Raw genomic sequence first — 19,135 nt, forward strand, 5'->3', positions numbered from 1 at the left:
TCACAGTTCAGTCTGTATTCTGTATGAGGTACATAAAAAGGAAAAGTTGTTCCACTCATGCATGCTGTTGTGGGAGTACAGACGATGCTATACAGTTTATTTTCTCCTGCTCCCTCAGGAATGTTTATGTTGTTGTGGTTCCACTGAGGAGGGCCAGAGGCGTCATCAGACACCTCAAGAGCCCAGATGAAATGGACTTAGAGGAGGTGAGAACCATAACATCGCCCACTGATCTGAAGGGCGGAACAGATCCTTAAACACCCACACACCAGTCCTGAATGCACTTTCAGTTCAGTCTGAATTTATCTCAATTATTAGTCATCACTGTTTGGATGCATCATTTCTCTCCTCCTCTCTTGCCGCTCCATGTCTCAGCTGTTAAAAGACATCAGTCAAAAGCAGAGAGACTCTCGCCAGCAGAAGCAGGTGGACCTGCGCCGCGCCTACATCACAGCCCGCTTCACACCGGCCACCCTACCAGCCTTCTTCACCCTGGGGGACCAGCTGGACTATGGCGGCTTTGAGAATCGAGCGTTAGAGCCCGGGCAGGAATATGTTTTCTTCATCCTGGCAGAACTCAACTCCACAACTGGGGTATGAAAGCCAACACGTCACATCTCTTTTCTCTCTTTCCTTGTGACCACACCTTTCCATCCCCCCGTTCCCCCAGCAAGCTGTCACAATGCATTGAAATCAATACACTTCACAGCTGCAACAATAAAATCCACGTCAGTCAAGATGTAGCCAGCAAAAGGCAATAACCTTCATGTATTTCCATCAACAGCACTAATAAAGATTGATTGGCGACTAGAGAGATCTTGCCTCCTTGTGTACAACCTCAAGATGTGAGCAATTGAATTGGAAAAGACATAAATATTCTGCTCCAAGACTTTTATTTTTGTAGGGTGCATTTTAGCCTCAGGCTGTTCTCTAAAAGTCTATCTAAACTAGTAAAACAACTTCATTTGATTCTGTTTCTTTAATCTTTCAATACATTATGTATGCATTGACTAAATACTCCAAAAAAATTAACATAAATGTGATTTTTTTTTTTTACATAAGATGCCCGATGTTTTCTACACAAAAAAAGATAATAAACCATTTTTAACAAGGCTTTTTAGTTTATTTTTTACAGTCTTTGCATCTGTTTCTCTCTCTATAGAAGATGTACGTGGCCAGCCCATACACAGACCCAGTTATTGCCCCAGATTCAGACCCCCAACCTCTGGATGCAGGTGATGGTCTTATCTGGGTGGTAGGACCTGTACTGGCGGTGGTCTTCATCATCTGCATCGTCATCGCTATTCTTCTCTACAAAAAGTGAGTGGAACATATATGAGCACCATCCACTGTTGACATTTACAACCGTGTGACTGTGTGAGCTGTTTGAATGTGAATGATGGCTTCATTGTTGTGTTTACAATGAACCTACGCGTAATGATGACAGAAGAGTGTGGCCCCCAGATGTGCGTTTCGAGCGTCAGAGCTCATTGCCTTAATGGTGCCATGCGTCCTTGGCTCCAAATTACCCTTTTTTCACCCCAAAAATATAAGAACATCACCACCGGCTAGCATATATTGCCAACAGTGGTTTCAGAGAATAGATTGTACAAAAAAATGGCTATATTTTTCACAGTTACAGAACTGAATGAGATTTGTCTGCTTGTGCACAACCCCTGACTTAGTGACCCATTAACGCCACTCCTGTTTTTCGTCCCGTAGGGTGCTTGCACATGCACATACTGTACACGCAATCTCCGAGAAGCTATCGACAATTAGTAGTCCTGGCTTAACAGGAAGAGGAAGAGTACTTTGAAACGCTAATGCTAGGTTCAACTTTCGCCTGAGACAAGAAAAATTCCATCAATTCCACCCCAATATGACATGAGACATTTCTACCAAGGTCGTTCAAGGCTCTGGAAGGTTAAAGAAATGTAAAAAGAAAAAAAAAAGAGGTCTTGATTTGCATGTTATGCATTCTCACCTAAGAACAATTCAGCAATGGCTCCCATTTACATTTTTGTCTAGCATTGCTTAAAGTGAACCGTGCTCAACCTTCTGTCTGCTGCTACATACCATTCAGTCTTTGAATACTAATGTAGCATTGATTTTCTTGCTAACAATCTGTCTGTTTCCTGTCTTTTCTCTCCTTTAATCATGCCTTCCTGTTCGCTTGTTTTACTGGAACCAGCAAACCTGACAGGTACGATTACACCAGTATCACCTTGTAACCTGTACCAATTACAGAGGATAACGCCACACTGTTTAATTGTACATAGGCGGCAAACGGCACATTTCTTAATGTATGTAGATGAAGTCGCCAGTGCTAATGCTAATGACTTGTTAGTGCTGACTCCAGATTTTTCTGACTGCATGTTTGCGTGTGCTAATTGCTCTCTCAATAACGGGTGTGTTTGAGCAGCAAACGTAAAGAATCAGAGCCGGGAACGAAGAGTCTATTGAGTAATGCAGAGATGATGGCCCATCACCCTACAGATCCGGTGGAGATGAGGCGGATTAACTTCCAGACTCCAGGTATGGAGCACACGCTTAGAATTGTACCCAAGCTACATTTTTTTTCATCAATTTATCCTGTTTCAAACTTCAGAGTACCTAATGTGTCGTGGGATGTGAAAACTTGAAACTGAGCATGTTAGATTGTCTGATACTTCATTCGGATCAAGCAGATGGCACTGTGTTGAAAGAGTGCATTTTATCTCTGAATATTTTAGTTATAGTCAATAATTTTACATATGTCTTTGCCTTACGTTGACTGTGTTCCTGCCAACTCTCCCTGTCCTTTCACTGCTATGTGGTACAGTGACGCTCTCTGCACCAAGTGGGAGTGATTGCATGTGCAAAATCAGCGGTTGTTAAGTGTTGGATGTATAGAATAGACATTATTAAATTTACTAGAGCTCACTCAAAATTACATTTTTTCAAAACTAAAAAAATCTAAGAATACTACCACCATCCAGCATATGATTTGGTATATGTCGGCTCTCATTCCTAAACCATATATTAACTAATTAATTCTAACTAATTAATCAACTAAAGTGGGAGGACCAGGATGCCAAAGACCTTAATTACTAGCTAATTAGTGCTAGCAACAGGTGATCAGCTTTTGTAGTCAGCGTTGAAAGGCATTTATTGGGATACACCGATCAAATTATTTCACACGTAAATTGGCCAATACTGATTGGTGGCCCATTGATTCCTAATATTAATAATTCATGGCAGCATGTAAGTAACAATGAAACAGCCAAACTCGGAATGCCATAATCAAGGACCAACTTCAGTGGATTAAAACAACAAAAAAGTTCTATATAAAAAAAATAACTAAATTGCATTAAAAAACAAAAAATAATTTTTGTTCAACTTAAAATACAATACTGACTCATATTCACATACATCTCGTGGAGCATGAACATGCACAAAGCAGCCTTAGAAGTGAACAAAATGTATGAATGCAGATTTATTTAAATGCATTTCCGAACAACTAGATCTTATTGGAGTTTATGACTTGGCTGCAATAAGTAGACGTGCCAATGATTCACTTTCAACTAGTTTGTGAGGAGATGAACATGACCTCAGCTAAGGAAGGTTGAGCTGCAACCACACCATGGCACAACTCCTCCAGGCAGCATCATTCTCCTCAACACTGGCACTGGAACAACCTCTTGTTTGTGAGCGCTAACTAATAGTCCACTCTGCTGCTTTTATACGTCTAATTTCAGTTTAGCTTTAGCCTTCATAAGCAGACAAATGAGCCTAAACCCCTTGAGGTCAGCATGGCCACCATGCATGTCATACAGTCATGACTGAGTCAGAGCTGTGTGTAAAAAAAAACAAAAAAAAAACAACTAATTTCCACCCACCCACATTCAACATGACAGCTCCTCAGAACAGACGGAAATGAGAGAACTTTAACTCATCGGTCCTTGCAAAGTGAATTTTGAATGAGGCTTAAAGGTGAAAAGGCTGACGCATCATTCAGATTGATCTAGCCACTGCCCACTGTTAAGTACAACACTGTTAAGTAACGACACTGCTACCTTTACTCTCACTGTGGGGTCCGCCTGTTATGCACCACCAGTCTTGTCACGTCCGCCATGCACCATCTAAAACAAGGTACAAGACTTTTTTCTCAGATGTACAGTATATACGTATCCCTGTCTGAGGTGTATAGTAGGTTCACAATGTCCTTGTCGATGAGTTGAGATGCATTACCACGGAGAAGATCACAAAATGAAGGTTTTGAGCATTTTTTTATGCAAAGTGAATCTTTGAGAATTCAGCTCCTATCTTCCATCATAAGAATGTTTTACTCTTGTGTGACAGCAGCCCTCTTTGCTTCCATTTGTGCCTTTGAGATGAAAAAGATTTCCTACGGATGAGGTCTGGAGTCATTTCGGGCATGCATTTGAGCATTGATTACTTGCGGGTGCTGCAGCGGTAGATCAGTGCAGGGGAACGAGTGACATGACAGTCATTGTCTGCATTTCATAGCTGGAATAAAATGCATTCAAAATTGCAGACCTGGAGATTTATGGCTGGGCGTTGTTGGCGCCGTGAAGAGAAAGGACTCAGGGAGGTTGCTTCCTTCATGTGCGCGTGTTCAAACCCTCCTAATTAGCGTTCTGTCTGTGTTTGTTTTCTTGGCTCCGCTGCTTTCTCGAACAGCATACAAAGCAATTTATCAAAGAAAAACAATTTCAAAACAAACATGACTTCACTATATCCGCGCCCATGGAGCAACAATGATTTTCTGCCTCAACATCTTCCTTAATGATATGTGATGTTCTGCGTGTGTGCAATTATCCTCACATCTTTGCATATGAGTGATGGTGACCCGCGGTGCCAAAGTGACCTCTGAACCTCTTGCACATTGTCACGCAGGAATGATGAGCCATCCTCCAATTCCCATCAGCGAGCTAGCAGAGCACATAGAGCTGCTGAAAGCTAACGACAACCTCCGTCTTTCCCAGGAGTACGAGGTGAGACGGATATTTTTGTTATACAAGAAAAAAATCCATTGTATGCTTGATGTTACCTCTGCCAGGCAGAGTGTGACTTTTTGTCGACCATTTATATTTTATGTTGGGTAGGAAGTCTTCCAAAGATATTCATGTTAAATTTTCATGAGAATACATTAACACCATCATAAACATGTACATTAAACAATTATTAAATACAAAAACAATACATTTAAATGTTGAGAAAAAATGTTTCCTGTAGATGTTGATCACGTATTCACCAATTAATTATTATTTCCTGCTGTTATTTTAGATTAATTCTTCTTATATTATATATATTTTTAAATATCAGCATTTAAAAATCATAGGTCTGCTAAGTTGTATACGCAATGGGTATAGTTATAAATTATATTTTCATTTTATTACTCAGTGTATGGGGGCTGCACGGCGGTCGAGTGGTTAACGAGCAGACCTCACAGCTAGGAAAACCGAGTTCAATCCCACCCTTGGCCATCTCTGTGTGGAGTTTGCATGTTCTACCCGTGCATGCGTGTGAGTGTGAATGGTTGTTTGTCTATATGTGCCCTGTGATTGGCTGGCGACCAGTCCAGTGTGTACCCCGCCTCTCGCCCGAAGACAGCTGGGATAGGCTCCTGTACCTCCGCGACCCTTGTGAGGATAAGCGGTAGAAAATAAATGAATGAATATTCAGTGTATGCAGGGTCCAAAGTGTTATTAGTATTTTATTCACATATGGTTGTAATCAATAATAAATACTCATTTTTAAAGTGATTAAAATATACTGGGTATGACAAAAGTAGGTATACTTTTAGGTATAGGGAGTTTAAACCGTGTTTCATAAATGTAATGAGTGTATATGTAATAACATGATGTTTACGGTATACCACTTTTTTGTGAATGTGTTTGCACAGAAGTTTGGACATAATTTTTTGGACCTTTTTTGACCTTTTTTTGGTGGAGGGTTGTGGTATGGAAAGGACAGCCTGTATTGTCCCGGTTGGAATGCAAAATGTGCAAAGCTTCAACTGTTAACACAGACAATAACAACAATAACATTTACAATTATAAATAATAACTATGAACATTTACAAAAAGGATATTACAAAATTGTGGACAACACAACAGTGGTTTTGTCTGTGCTGTTTGATTTATTACTGTCTTTTTTTTTATACGTATCTGTGTGTCCAGACAAACATTCATGATTTATTCAGTAGTGCGTTTTACTAAGTGTCTACTTTATAAAGCTCACTATCGTTCCACATCAACAACTCTGCCTTCAAAACATGCCAACTTGGGCTGTCATTATGTGCAATTTGTTTCCTCTTCCCAGTCCATTGACCCTGGTCAGCAATTCACTTGGGAGCATTCCAACCTGGAGGTCAACAAGCCTAAAAACCGCTATGCTAATGTGATCGCATACGACCACACCAGAGTCATCCTGGCGCCCATAGAAGGTGAGCTGACAAAGTAGGTGGGAACAGACCATGTTACATAAAACACAGATGGAAGAGTCACAGAGTGTTGTCTGATGGATGAAAAGTGAAATTGCAAACATAGCTCAGGAAAAGCGCCAACGTCAAACAACATGTTCCTGTGCAAGCAGTGCAGGGGAGAATTGAAGTAGAGCTCATGAATGTACACAGACAAATGCTTGTTTGCTTGATTCTCATCCACCAATAACCTACAAACAGTGATGGTCATGGTTGAAACACATCTTCTTCGCATCAAATATAATATTATATATATATATATATATATATATATAGGCTTAATGCTTTAATGGGTTGTCTTGGTTGCCATACATGTGGGCTTATTTAAAACGTGCACATGGCATTTTGTCAAGTTCCTTGCTTGTCTTGTTTGGCAGGTGTCTTGGGAAGTGACTACATCAATGCCAATTACATTGACGGTTATAGGAAGCAGAACGCCTACATCGCCACCCAGGGGCCGCTGGCTGAGACATTTGGGGACTTTTGGAGAATGGTGTGGGAGCAGCGGGCGGCCTCTGTTGTCATGATGACACGCTTGGAAGAGAAATCAAGGGTAAAAAAAAGGAATAAAATGAGTCTAACTCAGGGGTCTCAAACACGCGGCCCGCGGGCCAAATGTGGCCGGCAGGACGCTAGTTTAGACCCCCTAGTTTGCGAGTTGGCATGTGTCTCAAGACCCTGCAGTTGTGCAATATGTTGTAAATTTAAAAAAAGTATAAATATGACTATAGTCCTGTTTTGTCATGTCTACAGGGCTCTAATAATGCTTTGTTAATTTTAATCTGAAAAAAATAATTTGTCTACCCACCAACTATATGTGGTTTCTTAAGTTTTTATTATTTGCCCTTTTATTATTATTATTATTATATTATATTTATTTATTTATTACTGATTGATTGCTTTTCTTTATTCTTGATTTGTTTATTTATTTTTCATCTTATTTTGTGCAGAAAAATAAAAATTAAGATATTTGAGAACAGTGGAATGTTTTATCAGAGCTTTTCTTGTAGAAAATTGGAATCAAAGCGAAGTTTAAATTTTTTTTTTTTTTTTTAATAAATGCGTTGTTTTTTTTCGGAAAACCTGATGCGGCCCAGTCTCACTCAGACCCGAGCTCCAGTGGCCCCCAAGTAAATTGAGTTTGAGACCCCTGGTCTAACTTAACGTGAATTTGCAATGTTTTGGAGGTTGATATCGATTATGTTAGCATGTAACACTGTTGTTCATGTGCGTAGATAAAGTGTGACCAATACTGGCCGAGTCGGGGCACAGACACATACGGGACAATCCAGCTAACCCTGCTGGACACCATGGAACTGGCTACATTCTGTGTCCGCACCTTTTCCCTACATAAGGTAATTTTTCCGCCTATGTACTTTTCCATATGTTGAGCTTGCAGTCAGTCACATCCACAAGTAAACATCATAGAGAAAGAGGGTGCTCACACTTGTCATCTTTTGTTTGGTTAAAACAAACTCTTGTGCAGTCGCTCTGTTAGTGCGAAGTGTGAACACAATCTTCCCAATCCTGGTGTGCATCAAGCAAGTGGAAGCAATGTGAACACTACTCAAGCTAAAAACATGGACCTGTGTTAAAATGGCAAGTGACTGTTGTCGCTCTGCTCTGCTTTCTTCCTGTGTGTGTAATAACTGTGATTTTTAGAAAGTAAGTTTTTAAGCTTTTTGTGACTGTCTAAGCTAGTAAATTTGGCAGGATATGACAAAAAAATACGTATTTTGCTTTATGCATGTGATGTTTACTGTGCAGCTTTTGGTACAGTAACCATTGTCAACAGCATGAAGGATGTATGAGTGCAGCCTTAGAAGCTGTAATCAACAGGAGTACCGTACATGACGGTGTATAAGTCGCACCGCTATAAAAGCCACATGTGTCCAATGGCATATATTGTGGCGCACACAACACAAGTCTGTGAGGACCAGGCAGCTCTTTATTTGATAGGACTCGCAACGAGCTTATCAAGCCACTAGAATTTGCAGGAAGTCATTATTCAATTTAACAGTCTGACTCACGGTGTAATCTTACAAACAATATTAAACTCATCACACAGTAAGTTAACACTAAAGGTATATGTCAGAAATATAAAAACATGTACCAAAAACATGTACGAGTTTATATAATACAAAAAAATTTTAATGTTTTCCTACAATGCATTTCATTGTTTGAGCAAACACTGGACGACCGACAGCATAGAACATGGTGGATGCCGCTGCATCTACCTCTCTGTCTACCAGAGACAGCAAGAGGGCCCAGAGCCCAGAGGGAGGCTTATGTCATTGCAGCACCCCTCAGACGAAATGCATTGCAACTCCTATTGCTACATGTTTGTATATTTCTGTGTTACACCTTTTGAGTGTTAAGTGTGTTGAATTTAGTGTTGTTATTAAAGTGTTCTTAGTAAGATGACACCTTGAGTGTGTTATGCTTTTATACTGTTGTATATAACGACCTCCTGAAATTTGCAATGGGTTGACAAACTTGTGAGTGCACTGATAGCTTGTGATTGGCTCCAAAAAAAGAGCTACTGTACAGCAAGTGACAATTATAAAATTTTAACGATTAGTTGTAGTTCTGAAGTAAAGGAAATGTCATGAGATTAAAATTTTGCCAAAAAATTTGCCACACCGCTTTTTTGAGCCACAGTGTTCAAAGTTTAAGAAAAAAAAATAGTGGCTTATACTATAACGGAATTTATGGTAATCATAAATGCACGTAGACAAGTAACAGTGGACTGGACTGGAACACACTCAATATTGCCATCCAGCCATCCTTTTCAACTTATAAGGTTGGAGGCAGCAACCTAAGCTGCCCAGACTTCCCTGCTTGAATGATATAGTCTCTCCAACGTGTCCTGGGTCTTCCCTGAAGCCTCCTATCGGTTGAACGTGCCCTCAGTACCTCCTCAGGGAGGCGTATGGGAGGCATCCTGACCAGATGCCCAAGCCACCTCATCTGGCTCCTCTCAGCGGTTCTACTTTGAGGTTCTCCCAAATGACAGTGCTTCTCACCTCATCTGGAAGAAAGAGCCCAGCCAGCCGACAGAGAAAATGCATTTTGGGCGCTTGTACCCGCGACCTTGTCCTTTCGGTCACTACTACACTCCACAATACTGCCACACAAGGCAATAGGTTGTAAAATAACCTCTAATATGTCTGTTTTAGCTTAAATGACTTAAATGTGCTTGTCTTTATGAAGTAAATTCTGAATAATAATATTAGCCTGGACTTTGTAGCCAGTGAAAGCAGGCTGTCGTTCCTCTCTGGGGTGATGAGATTTGACCAATGTTGGAAGCAGAGCATTTTGCTGAAGCTAATCATAACTCTCGTGTGTCTCTGTGGCCTACTTACAAACACACAAACTAGGCCAACTGTGGCTTTTAAGTGTACTGTCACTTTTCAACATTTGTGTTGAAGTGTCATGAAGTATCATATAGACAACTGCGTCATATGAATAAAAAATGTGTGAGGTCCCAACCGTCTAGGTAGGTTATGTAGCAGGAAACCTACAGTTCTGTTCATACTGTTTTGTGTGATGTGCTTTTTTTTAATTCCCATTCGTCATTCAACAAGTCTATTCAAAGCACAGACTTCACCCACCATTTGTTTGTTATTCATTACAAAAGGAAACTAAATAATAACTGGGATCTCTAAGGGATGCAACAGTACTAGCCACAGGTGATTGGCTGATTATCGGCACATACAGATCACATGCTTTTTCACAATACTGACGGCCAATCGATCGGAGCATCCCTCCCAAATCCTGTAATAAAATACAAAAACATAAATTCAAAAAGTATATAAATACCTTCCCACTTCCTCCTCCATCCAACGTGAATAAAAGTTAAACGTGAAAGATAACTTCTCGGCTTGTCCTGTCATGTCAGAGCGGCAGCAGTGAACGACGAGAGGTGCGTCAGTTCCAGTTCACCGCTTGGCCAGATCACGGCGTTCCTGAGTATCCAACCCCCTTCCTCAACTTCCTGCGCAGGGTCAAGGCCTGCAACCCCCCAGACGCCGGTCCCATCATTGCCCACTGCAGGTAAAGTCATATAATCCAAGAAATTATTGTAAAAAGGTTCCCTCTGTGTGTGTTCCACCTACTATCTTCATGAATGTCATTTTCACATCAGCGCTGGCGTAGGCCGCACAGGCTGCTTCATCGTCATCGACGCCATGTTGGAGCGTATCCGCCATGAGCGCACCGCTGACATCTATGGTCACGTTACACTGATGCGCTCGCAGAGGAACTACATGGTGCAAACCGAGGACCAGTACAGCTTCATCCATGAGGCACTCCTGGAAGCCGTGGCCTGCGGCAACACAGAAGTTGCTGCGAGGAGTCTCTATTCATACATGCAGAAACTGGCCAAGGTGGAGAACGGCGAGCATGTCACTGGCATGGAGCTGGAGTTTAAGGTACACTGGCAGAAAAGAAAAATCTACATCACTGAAATAGTGAGGCGGGCCTCCCCTGGTAGGAGGCAGGGCTTTAAAAAAATAAAGAAAACACATCTTTTCAAACCTAATAAGCTGTATTTAAGTGAAAAAATACATAGAGCAGAAAATGCCACTAAATAAGCACAAAATAATGAATTTTGTTTTTGAGAGGAGGCCACAAAACCCTAAAAAAAAACCCTCTTCTGCACTAATAGTACTGGGTTGTGTGAAAAGCATTTATTTTCCTTTTCATGCAGCGACTGGCCAACACCAAAGCCCACACGTCCCGCTTCGTCACAGCCAACCTCCCCTGCAACAAATTCAAGAACCGGCTTGTCAACATCATGCCCTACGAGACCACCCGCGTTTGTCTCCAACCCATCAGAGGCCTGGAGGGGTCTGACTACATAAACGCCAGCTACATTGATGGTTACAGGTATGTTTACTTGAAGGAAAACACTAATGTGACCTGGCCGCTTGTCCTCTTGCTGATCATTTGATGACTGAATGGATTGGAAAGGTTTTCACCACAGTGCCTGCGCCTGTCACATCACGTCAGCTTTACAGTTACCGTGTACACATCCTCGCTCACTGCACGGCACTGTCCATGCCAAAAAATGGAGGGTAGCGATGATTCAGGCATCCGGACTGCTTGTGCACACACATTCTGACTGTTCTACTTCTTGAGACCACTAAGAAATAAAGACAACCTTGAAATATATGATGGCCACTACACATTACGCAATATAATACTGAACGGTACGTAGATAAGTTTCCCACCTCTAGTTGAATAAACTAAGCAAAAATACTAGGTGTAGTACAACTACAACAACATATTGTGATATGAATATAATAAAGACTTTATATATACTAATATGTACTATCATATAAACCAGGGGTCTCAAACTCAATTTAGTTGGGGGCCACTGGAGCTCGGGTCTGGGTGAGACTGGGCCGCATCAGGTTTTCCTGATTTATTAAAAACAAAAGAATTTAAAAAAAACTTCGTTTTGGTTCCAATTTTCTACAATAAAAGCTCTGATAAAACATTCCACTGTTCTCAAATATCTTACTTTTTATTTTTCTACACAAAATAAGGTGAAAAATAAATACACAAATCAAGAATAAAGAAAATCAATCAATCAGTAATAAATAAATATAATAATAATAATAAAATGGCAAATCATAAAAACTTAAGAAACCACATATAGTTGGTGGGTAGACAAATTATTTTTTTCAGATTAAAATTAACAAAGCATTATTAGAGCCCTGTAGACATGACAAAACACGACTATAGTCACATTTATACTTTTTTTATTTACAACATATTGCGCAACTGCAGGGTCTTGAGACACATGCTAACTCGCAAACTAGAGAGCTAGCGACCTAAACGGTAGCCTTCAAGTTATTTCCTTTAAACTTAAATAGCCAAAAACTTACCACTTCCACACGGATAGGGAGGATCACTATTAACAGTTATTTAACCTTTAACATGAACATTAATCAAACGTAATAATTTTTTCTGGGTACATGATACCATACAGCATCCATATCAAACTTGCGCGGGCATTAAACATTAAACATTAAACTAACATTAAACTTTCAAATCAAGGCGGGGGCCTCAAACTAGTGTCCTGCTGGCCACATTTGGCCCGCGGGCCGCGTGTTTGAGACCCCTGATATAAACTATACAAAGACGGAATTTGTGACACAGTTTGAAAAAACAAGCTGCATGCCGCACTTTAAATACCCAGTGTGCAGATCTACCCACAGTTGTAGCCAATGCTAGAGTTTAGGGAGATTTCACAACTTTGATGAACCCTTTGTGTGTGTTTGTGTAGGCAGCAGAAAGGCTACATCGCCACCCAGGGTCCACTTGCAGAGACCACTGAGGACTTCTGGAGGATGCTGTGGGAGCACAACTCAACTATCGTGGTCATGCTCACTAAACTGAGAGAGATGGGCCGCGTGAGGACATAGCTCTCACTATGATGACCATAATAATACAAAAAATAATAATAGTAATCAAAGTGCTTTTTTGTGTGTAATGTTCCAGGAGAAGTGTCACCAGTACTGGCCAGCTGAGCGCTCAGCCAGGTACCAGTACTTTGTTGTGGACCCAATGGCTGAGTACAACATGCCTCAGTACATCCTGCGGGAGTTCAAAGTAACAGATGCCAGGGTGTGTCCCTGTTTGTTTCCATTCTCCTTTGCATGTCGTATACGAAGAGTCGCGTTGACATCACCTTGACTATTCTAGTGTGTTCCCAATCTATCAGCGCTCTATGGAGTCAGCGGCCCAAAGCGATGTCCTATCGACCTGCAGCGCGTTACCTCATTTGTATGTGAACCGGTGTATCACAACAGGCCACCTGAGATTACTAATTCATCCATGCTGTCCCCAGAATAGCCTGACAGCTGGTGTGTGTTGTGACTGCGTGTTCATATGTGTGTGTGTGTGTGTGTATACGTATGCCAGTCATAGATAACTCCAGTTAAGCCTGTCCGGCCCAGACGCCACATTGACAGATGCTCTATTGATCTCCATTAAAGGGGAGTCAGAAAGGCTGAGCGGTGGAGAAAAGATGTAATTGCCTCCAGAGTGGCTGACAATAGAAGCAGGACAGCGGGAAGTTAACCACAGCCGCTGATCCAGGGTCAGATAACTGTAATCATTAGACAGGAAATAGGAAATTGCCTCACTAAACAGTCAATGCATAGTGGCGTCTAATAAACGCCATGCCACACATAACCGGCAGGTGCCATTGTCATCCGCTGGAATAAACACCAAACCGCAAATAAATCCCTCATTTTACCAATAAGTGATGCCAAAAATGGACGCCTTATCCCTAATTGACAGGGCACTCTCTAAGTACATAAGGTAGTTTAGAATAACTACTTTTCACCTTGAAATACTTGCTTACAACTTGCTTCTTTATTTTCTTTCAGGATGGCCAATCACGAACAGTCCGTCAGTTCCAGTTCACTGATTGGCCCGAGCAAGGTGTGCCCAAATCTGGCGAGGGCTTTATCGATTTTATCGGTCAAGTGCACAAAACTAAGGAGCAATTTGGCCAGGATGGACCAATCAGCGTTCACTGCAGGTGAGAGGAAGCTCAAGTCATGTGAAATGTATTTCTCATCCAGGTGGGACTCAAAAGATGTTCTTTTGGCCGTAGTGCTGGCGTGGGTCGGACAGGGGTCTTCATCACTCTGAGCATCGTGCTGGAGAGGATGCGCTACGAAGGGGCAGTGGACATCTTCCAAACTGTCAAAATGCTGCGGACACAGAGGCCTGCCATGGTGCAGACTGAGGTACACCAACATGTTCCTCATACTGCACTCTTACAACCATCGATGGAATACGATCGATGGAGTGGTGCCCAAACTTTTTACCCCCGTTCCTGCACAATTACAAAAAATATGAACATTATGATGTTAATGAACTTGTTTTTAAAATCATAATGCTCCATTTTGTTATTGTTGTCTCTGCTGCAGGATGAGTACCAATTCTGCTACCAAGCCGCTCTGGAGTATTTGGGTAGCTTTGACCACTATGCAACATAAGCGAAGACACAACCGGAATGACGGAGCAAAGAGGGATCTCAACACCAACAAGGACATAAAAAAACAAAAAAAACAAATCCGTGTCTAACAACAGCCAGGCTCTTTTTTTTGCGGAAGAGCTGCGCTAGACTCTCCATGTGTAATCCATATACTTACCTCAGTGTTCCAGTGTGAAGGACGTATAATAATACATACTGTATGTGTCGTGGTCAGCTATCTCCAATATGAACCAGTGAAATACAGGAACAGGAATTCTGATTCTCTATGTGTATAAATGCTAAAAGAAACACACAAAGAGCCTGGATATTTGCTGCACCCATAATGGGCTTTTTATCCTCAACTTTGTATCTATTGGTTTGGTGTACTCATGGCTTACAAGAGTGCAAGGGTCAACATTTCTAAGGTGTCATTACGAAAGCAGGTGGTTAGGTTCTGTGGACGGGCCTGCTAGACACGCACGTGGACGCTCCAAAAAGACGCACAGTGCCAACACGAGCCAATCAACTGTGGCTTATCATGAATTGTGATGTCAGACCAAGAGAGACTCTGAATATCCCGGACTGGGCTGGCGCCTTTGACAAAGCTTGCTTGTTATATTTGCTTGTATTGCGCCTTCATACTCCTCTTCTTCACGTCAGGCCCATCGTGTCGGCTCCAATGGTGGCTTATTGACAGGGATGCTACTGAAAGACTTCTTCTATATTTTGTCTTATGGTTTTGTGTGTACGTGTGCGTGTTTTCTTTTTTTTTTGTAACTATTATTATCATTGCCTTACGCTGATTTGTGTTTTAACATGCTGCTTTGCTCACATTATCATATATCTTATTATGTTAGATTATCTGAAAGTGAGGAAGAAAGCCCCTCTGAAGCCAGCTTACTTGAAGTGCACCACATTGCAATTAAATCTTACCACTTAATGATGAAAAATACCGTAATAACCCAAATATAAGACAAACCTGATTTATTTTTCAGACCCATTTTTGACATTTTTTTTTATATCAAATCATCATAGCTCCCCCTTTTGTAAATTGTGTCCAACCTTTGAGACACTCTGTTGCCTGCATCTGTCGTGAGTGACAGAAGGAAAAGCTCTGACTTGCCAGTCTGCATGTATGGACAAGAGGTGTCTTTCTCGGGAATGATACAGTCGTATATTACGGTCAATACGGTGTTGTTTACTTTAAATCCACTACAGTCCCATTCAAATTCTATGTCCTTAACTGTCCTTATTGATGTTTCTCCTTCTGCGTGAAATGAATTTATCATCTCATCATAACTGGTGGTGACTCTAGAGCACAGCAGCCATGTCATAGTGCAGCAAATTGATGATATTTCGCCTGAAATCGTGTACATACATTTCAATATTGTTCTTATTGTCGCAAAAACAAGCCTTATTGTGTCATATTTATTTAATGTGATTTCCCCCCCTTTTTTTTAAAGATATTTATTAATCTATTTTATTACATTTTATGTTGTTTTTATTAATTTGGAGTATCTAGCAACTATATCCAATACAATGTAGTTTTCTGTCCATTTTTATTTTGTATTATTTTGGTGCTCTGTTAAATGCTTTTTTTCATTTGCTCTATTATAAAGTATGCCCTCTGTGTAGGGTGCTATTTGATACTGATGTCCAAGTATTAGTTAGAGATGTATATTAGAGGCAGGTAGTTTAAGTTTACAGTGATGCCGCCCCGGGCCCCTACTCAACCTCCATAGCAACAAGACGGGTGATCCTAGCAACAAGGTCAAAGGGCATCAGATGTAGTTTGCTAAAGCACATGGTAGCAAGTGTATTTTTGACAGAAGGCTCAGCTACACGTTACTTGCCCTTAAAAATTGTTTGAAAAATTATATGAAGTCGATGTGTGGTCTAGAAGTCTTGACAGTGTGTGACATATATGGAAATATGTTATTCCTTCACTTTCTAAACAGTTGTTGTGTCAAGAGAACTACTTTAAGATACACACACATACACACACACACACACACACACAAGGCGTAATGATTATGTGTCAAGGGCCAGCTCTGATGACGCCATCCTCCTCCTTCACTTATGTACCTGTTCTTTCCTTTACAAAAGACCTAGATGTAGATATAATATCTTGACTTTGTATTAAAAGCAGATGATTGGATATGCAGCACAATGGAACTTTGTTGTTATTGCTGTTGTTCACTATTTGTCCGCTAGGTGGAGACAAAGTACCGGAAATGCGCAGACCAAAGATGAACCTGAAGTAGTTTCTTCCTCGATAGTATATAATCTAATTATTGTCCATTTAAGACTTTATATTTGTAGTATATGTCATTTATACTGCATAAAAAGCCTAGTTTGTCCCTAATACTCATTCGTAGAACCACTAGCTTAAAAAAAGAAGCGGAGACCTGATTCGACAACATTTTAGGTAAGTGTTATTTTAATGTGAATTGTATAAAATACCAATATAATTGTAAATTGATAATATGATGTTAATTGAACTACAGTATATGTTTATTGTGGTTGTGTGGAACTGCATTGCATCATACTGAACTGCTACTAATACTTATACGTTGGTAATGGTTCAGTTCCAGCATGCTAAACGGTGTTACGTTCAGGGACACCACATTCACCATTCAACTTAGTTACAAGCAGACCTTATTTGCATACAGCCTGTTCACTAATAGTTTATTTGTTAAAGAAAACGCCGACATTGTGTAGTGAATTAAAAAAATACAGCATCGAATTAGTTGTTCGATAATAAATGAATTAATTCAGGATAAATGTTATCAGACGCTATGGCTCTGAGCATTCTTCCGTATAGAGCTAAAACAACACATGCTAGCACTGTTTTTTTAGACTGGCTCACTTTAGTACATTTCTTGACTTCCTTACCCGAGACGTGTTATAATGTTACTCCTTATATTGGTTTGTTCATGAATAGGAAACATAGATCATCAAATCCAGCTATGGCCTTTTTGCTTTCCCTTGAGATATTTTTAGTGGTGGTGCATTTAATCATTTTCAAATCTGTTCAAACACTTCCTCATACATGCAGGAACATGTTTCCTCTTTGCATGATCAGGCTTCAGTGCTAACAATTGGTAATTAGAAGCATCTTGCTGATATTTAATGGCTGTCCACACCCAACCAGGAAGAGGAAATCTGATAATCTGGTATTTCTTTGGACAATAACGATCTCACGTTGGGAGAAGCACTACGTGTAACGCATGTTCACGGTTGCCATCTTCGCCTCACCTACTACTGCCCTGTACACTTTCACAGCGTGTTTTAAGTCACGATGTAGTATTTCATTCATCAGAGGACCACGTACAGTATACTCAAGTACAGTATATGTCTTGGTGTATTTGTTAGCAGAATTACCCCAAAACTATTGAATGACTTAAAAATGTTGCAGTGCTGGCTCCACAGCTATATCACTATATTTTTGGGATGTATCACGATATGACGACAAATTACATTTTTATTTTGAAGGCCAGGAGTGTTTCCTGTGTGTGTTGAGAATGTCTGTACGACAAGTGGGCTACAAGAATAAACATGCTTCCCGTCTTTTTCACTCAAAACCTCCACATCGTCATCAGGTATTGTAAAACGCTTTTTCCATGAAAGCCACGCAACCACACAAGCATGCTAAACTGAACTAACCCCGCTAGCTTCCATTCATGCTTTGAGGTTCAGCCGACCTTTGCCGGTGTTTGTCGCCTCCGACAGCATTTCATTCATCTTATGCAGGGGTCTCAAACTCAATTTACTTCGGGGCCACTGGAGCTAGGGTCTGGGCGAGACTGGGCCGCATCAGGTTTTCCACAAAAAAAAAAAACGCATTTATTAAAAACAGAAAAATGAATAAACTTTGCTTTGGTTTCGATTTTCTACAAGAAAAGCTCTGATAAAACATTCCACTGTTCTCTTAATTTTCATTAAAATGCACCAAATAAGATGAAAAATAAATAAACAAATCAAGAATAAAGAAAATCAACAACATATTGCGCAACTGCGGGGTCTTGAGACACATGCTAACTCGCAAACTAGAGAGCTAGCGACCTACACGGTAGCCTTCAAGTTATTTCCTTTAAACTTGAATAGCCAAAAACTTACCACTTCCACACGGATAGGGAGGATAACTATTGACAGTTATTTAACCTTTAACATGAACATTAATCAAACATAATCATTTTTTCTGGGTACATGATACCATACAGCATCCATATCAAACTTGCGCGGGCCGCAATAACATTAAACTTTTATATCAAGGCGGGGGCCTCAAACTAGTGTCCTGCGGGCCACATATATATATATATATGTATATGTTTATCATTTATACCGACATAAGTCATAAGTCATTTTCTTATCATTGGAAGAATCAATACCCAGGAGCCCGTACGACCGGTAAGGTGCTGATTCAACCATGCAGACAACTCTGCACTCCAGGAAGTATCCTGTGTCAGAGACTGAACAGGATAAGTGGTTTAAAAAATGACAAAAAGCACTTCTTCTACAGTGCACTTAACTGACTTTTTTTTAAATTACCAAAATTAATTAGATTGAATTGCAACAATGCAAAAGCATTTTATGTTTTCACTTGTAATTCCAAACATGCTGGTAACTCAAGATGTGACGCACTAGTA

General features: G+C 40.6%; 1 protein-coding gene across 1 annotated transcript in view; it reads left to right on the top strand.

Annotated features, from left to right (window-relative positions):
- The window catches only part of LOC131126485 (receptor-type tyrosine-protein phosphatase S-like), a 90,428-nt gene extending 73,762 nt beyond the window's left edge, over positions 1–16,666 (top strand). The window contains exons 20-36 of the mRNA XM_058069090.1: positions 119–206; positions 376–594; positions 1,163–1,320; positions 2,192–2,203; positions 2,423–2,535; positions 4,900–4,997; positions 6,328–6,451; positions 6,865–7,040; positions 7,723–7,842; positions 10,389–10,543; positions 10,635–10,920; positions 11,199–11,377; positions 12,783–12,909; positions 12,998–13,123; positions 13,891–14,045; positions 14,121–14,256; positions 14,440–16,666. Coding sequence (XP_057925073.1) covers positions 119–206; positions 376–594; positions 1,163–1,320; positions 2,192–2,203; positions 2,423–2,535; positions 4,900–4,997; positions 6,328–6,451; positions 6,865–7,040; positions 7,723–7,842; positions 10,389–10,543; positions 10,635–10,920; positions 11,199–11,377; positions 12,783–12,909; positions 12,998–13,123; positions 13,891–14,045; positions 14,121–14,256; positions 14,440–14,508 — 2,341 coding nt within the window. The 3' untranslated portion in view covers positions 14,509–16,666. The remainder of the gene's footprint in view (positions 1–118; positions 207–375; positions 595–1,162; positions 1,321–2,191; positions 2,204–2,422; positions 2,536–4,899; positions 4,998–6,327; positions 6,452–6,864; positions 7,041–7,722; positions 7,843–10,388; positions 10,544–10,634; positions 10,921–11,198; positions 11,378–12,782; positions 12,910–12,997; positions 13,124–13,890; positions 14,046–14,120; positions 14,257–14,439) is intronic.
- The last annotated feature ends 2,469 nt before the right edge of the window (positions 16,667–19,135 follow it).

The sequence above is a fragment of the Doryrhamphus excisus genome, chromosome 3 (assembly GCF_030265055.1).
Source record: "Doryrhamphus excisus isolate RoL2022-K1 chromosome 3, RoL_Dexc_1.0, whole genome shotgun sequence".
Lineage (NCBI taxonomy): Eukaryota > Metazoa > Chordata > Actinopteri > Syngnathiformes > Syngnathidae > Doryrhamphus > Doryrhamphus excisus.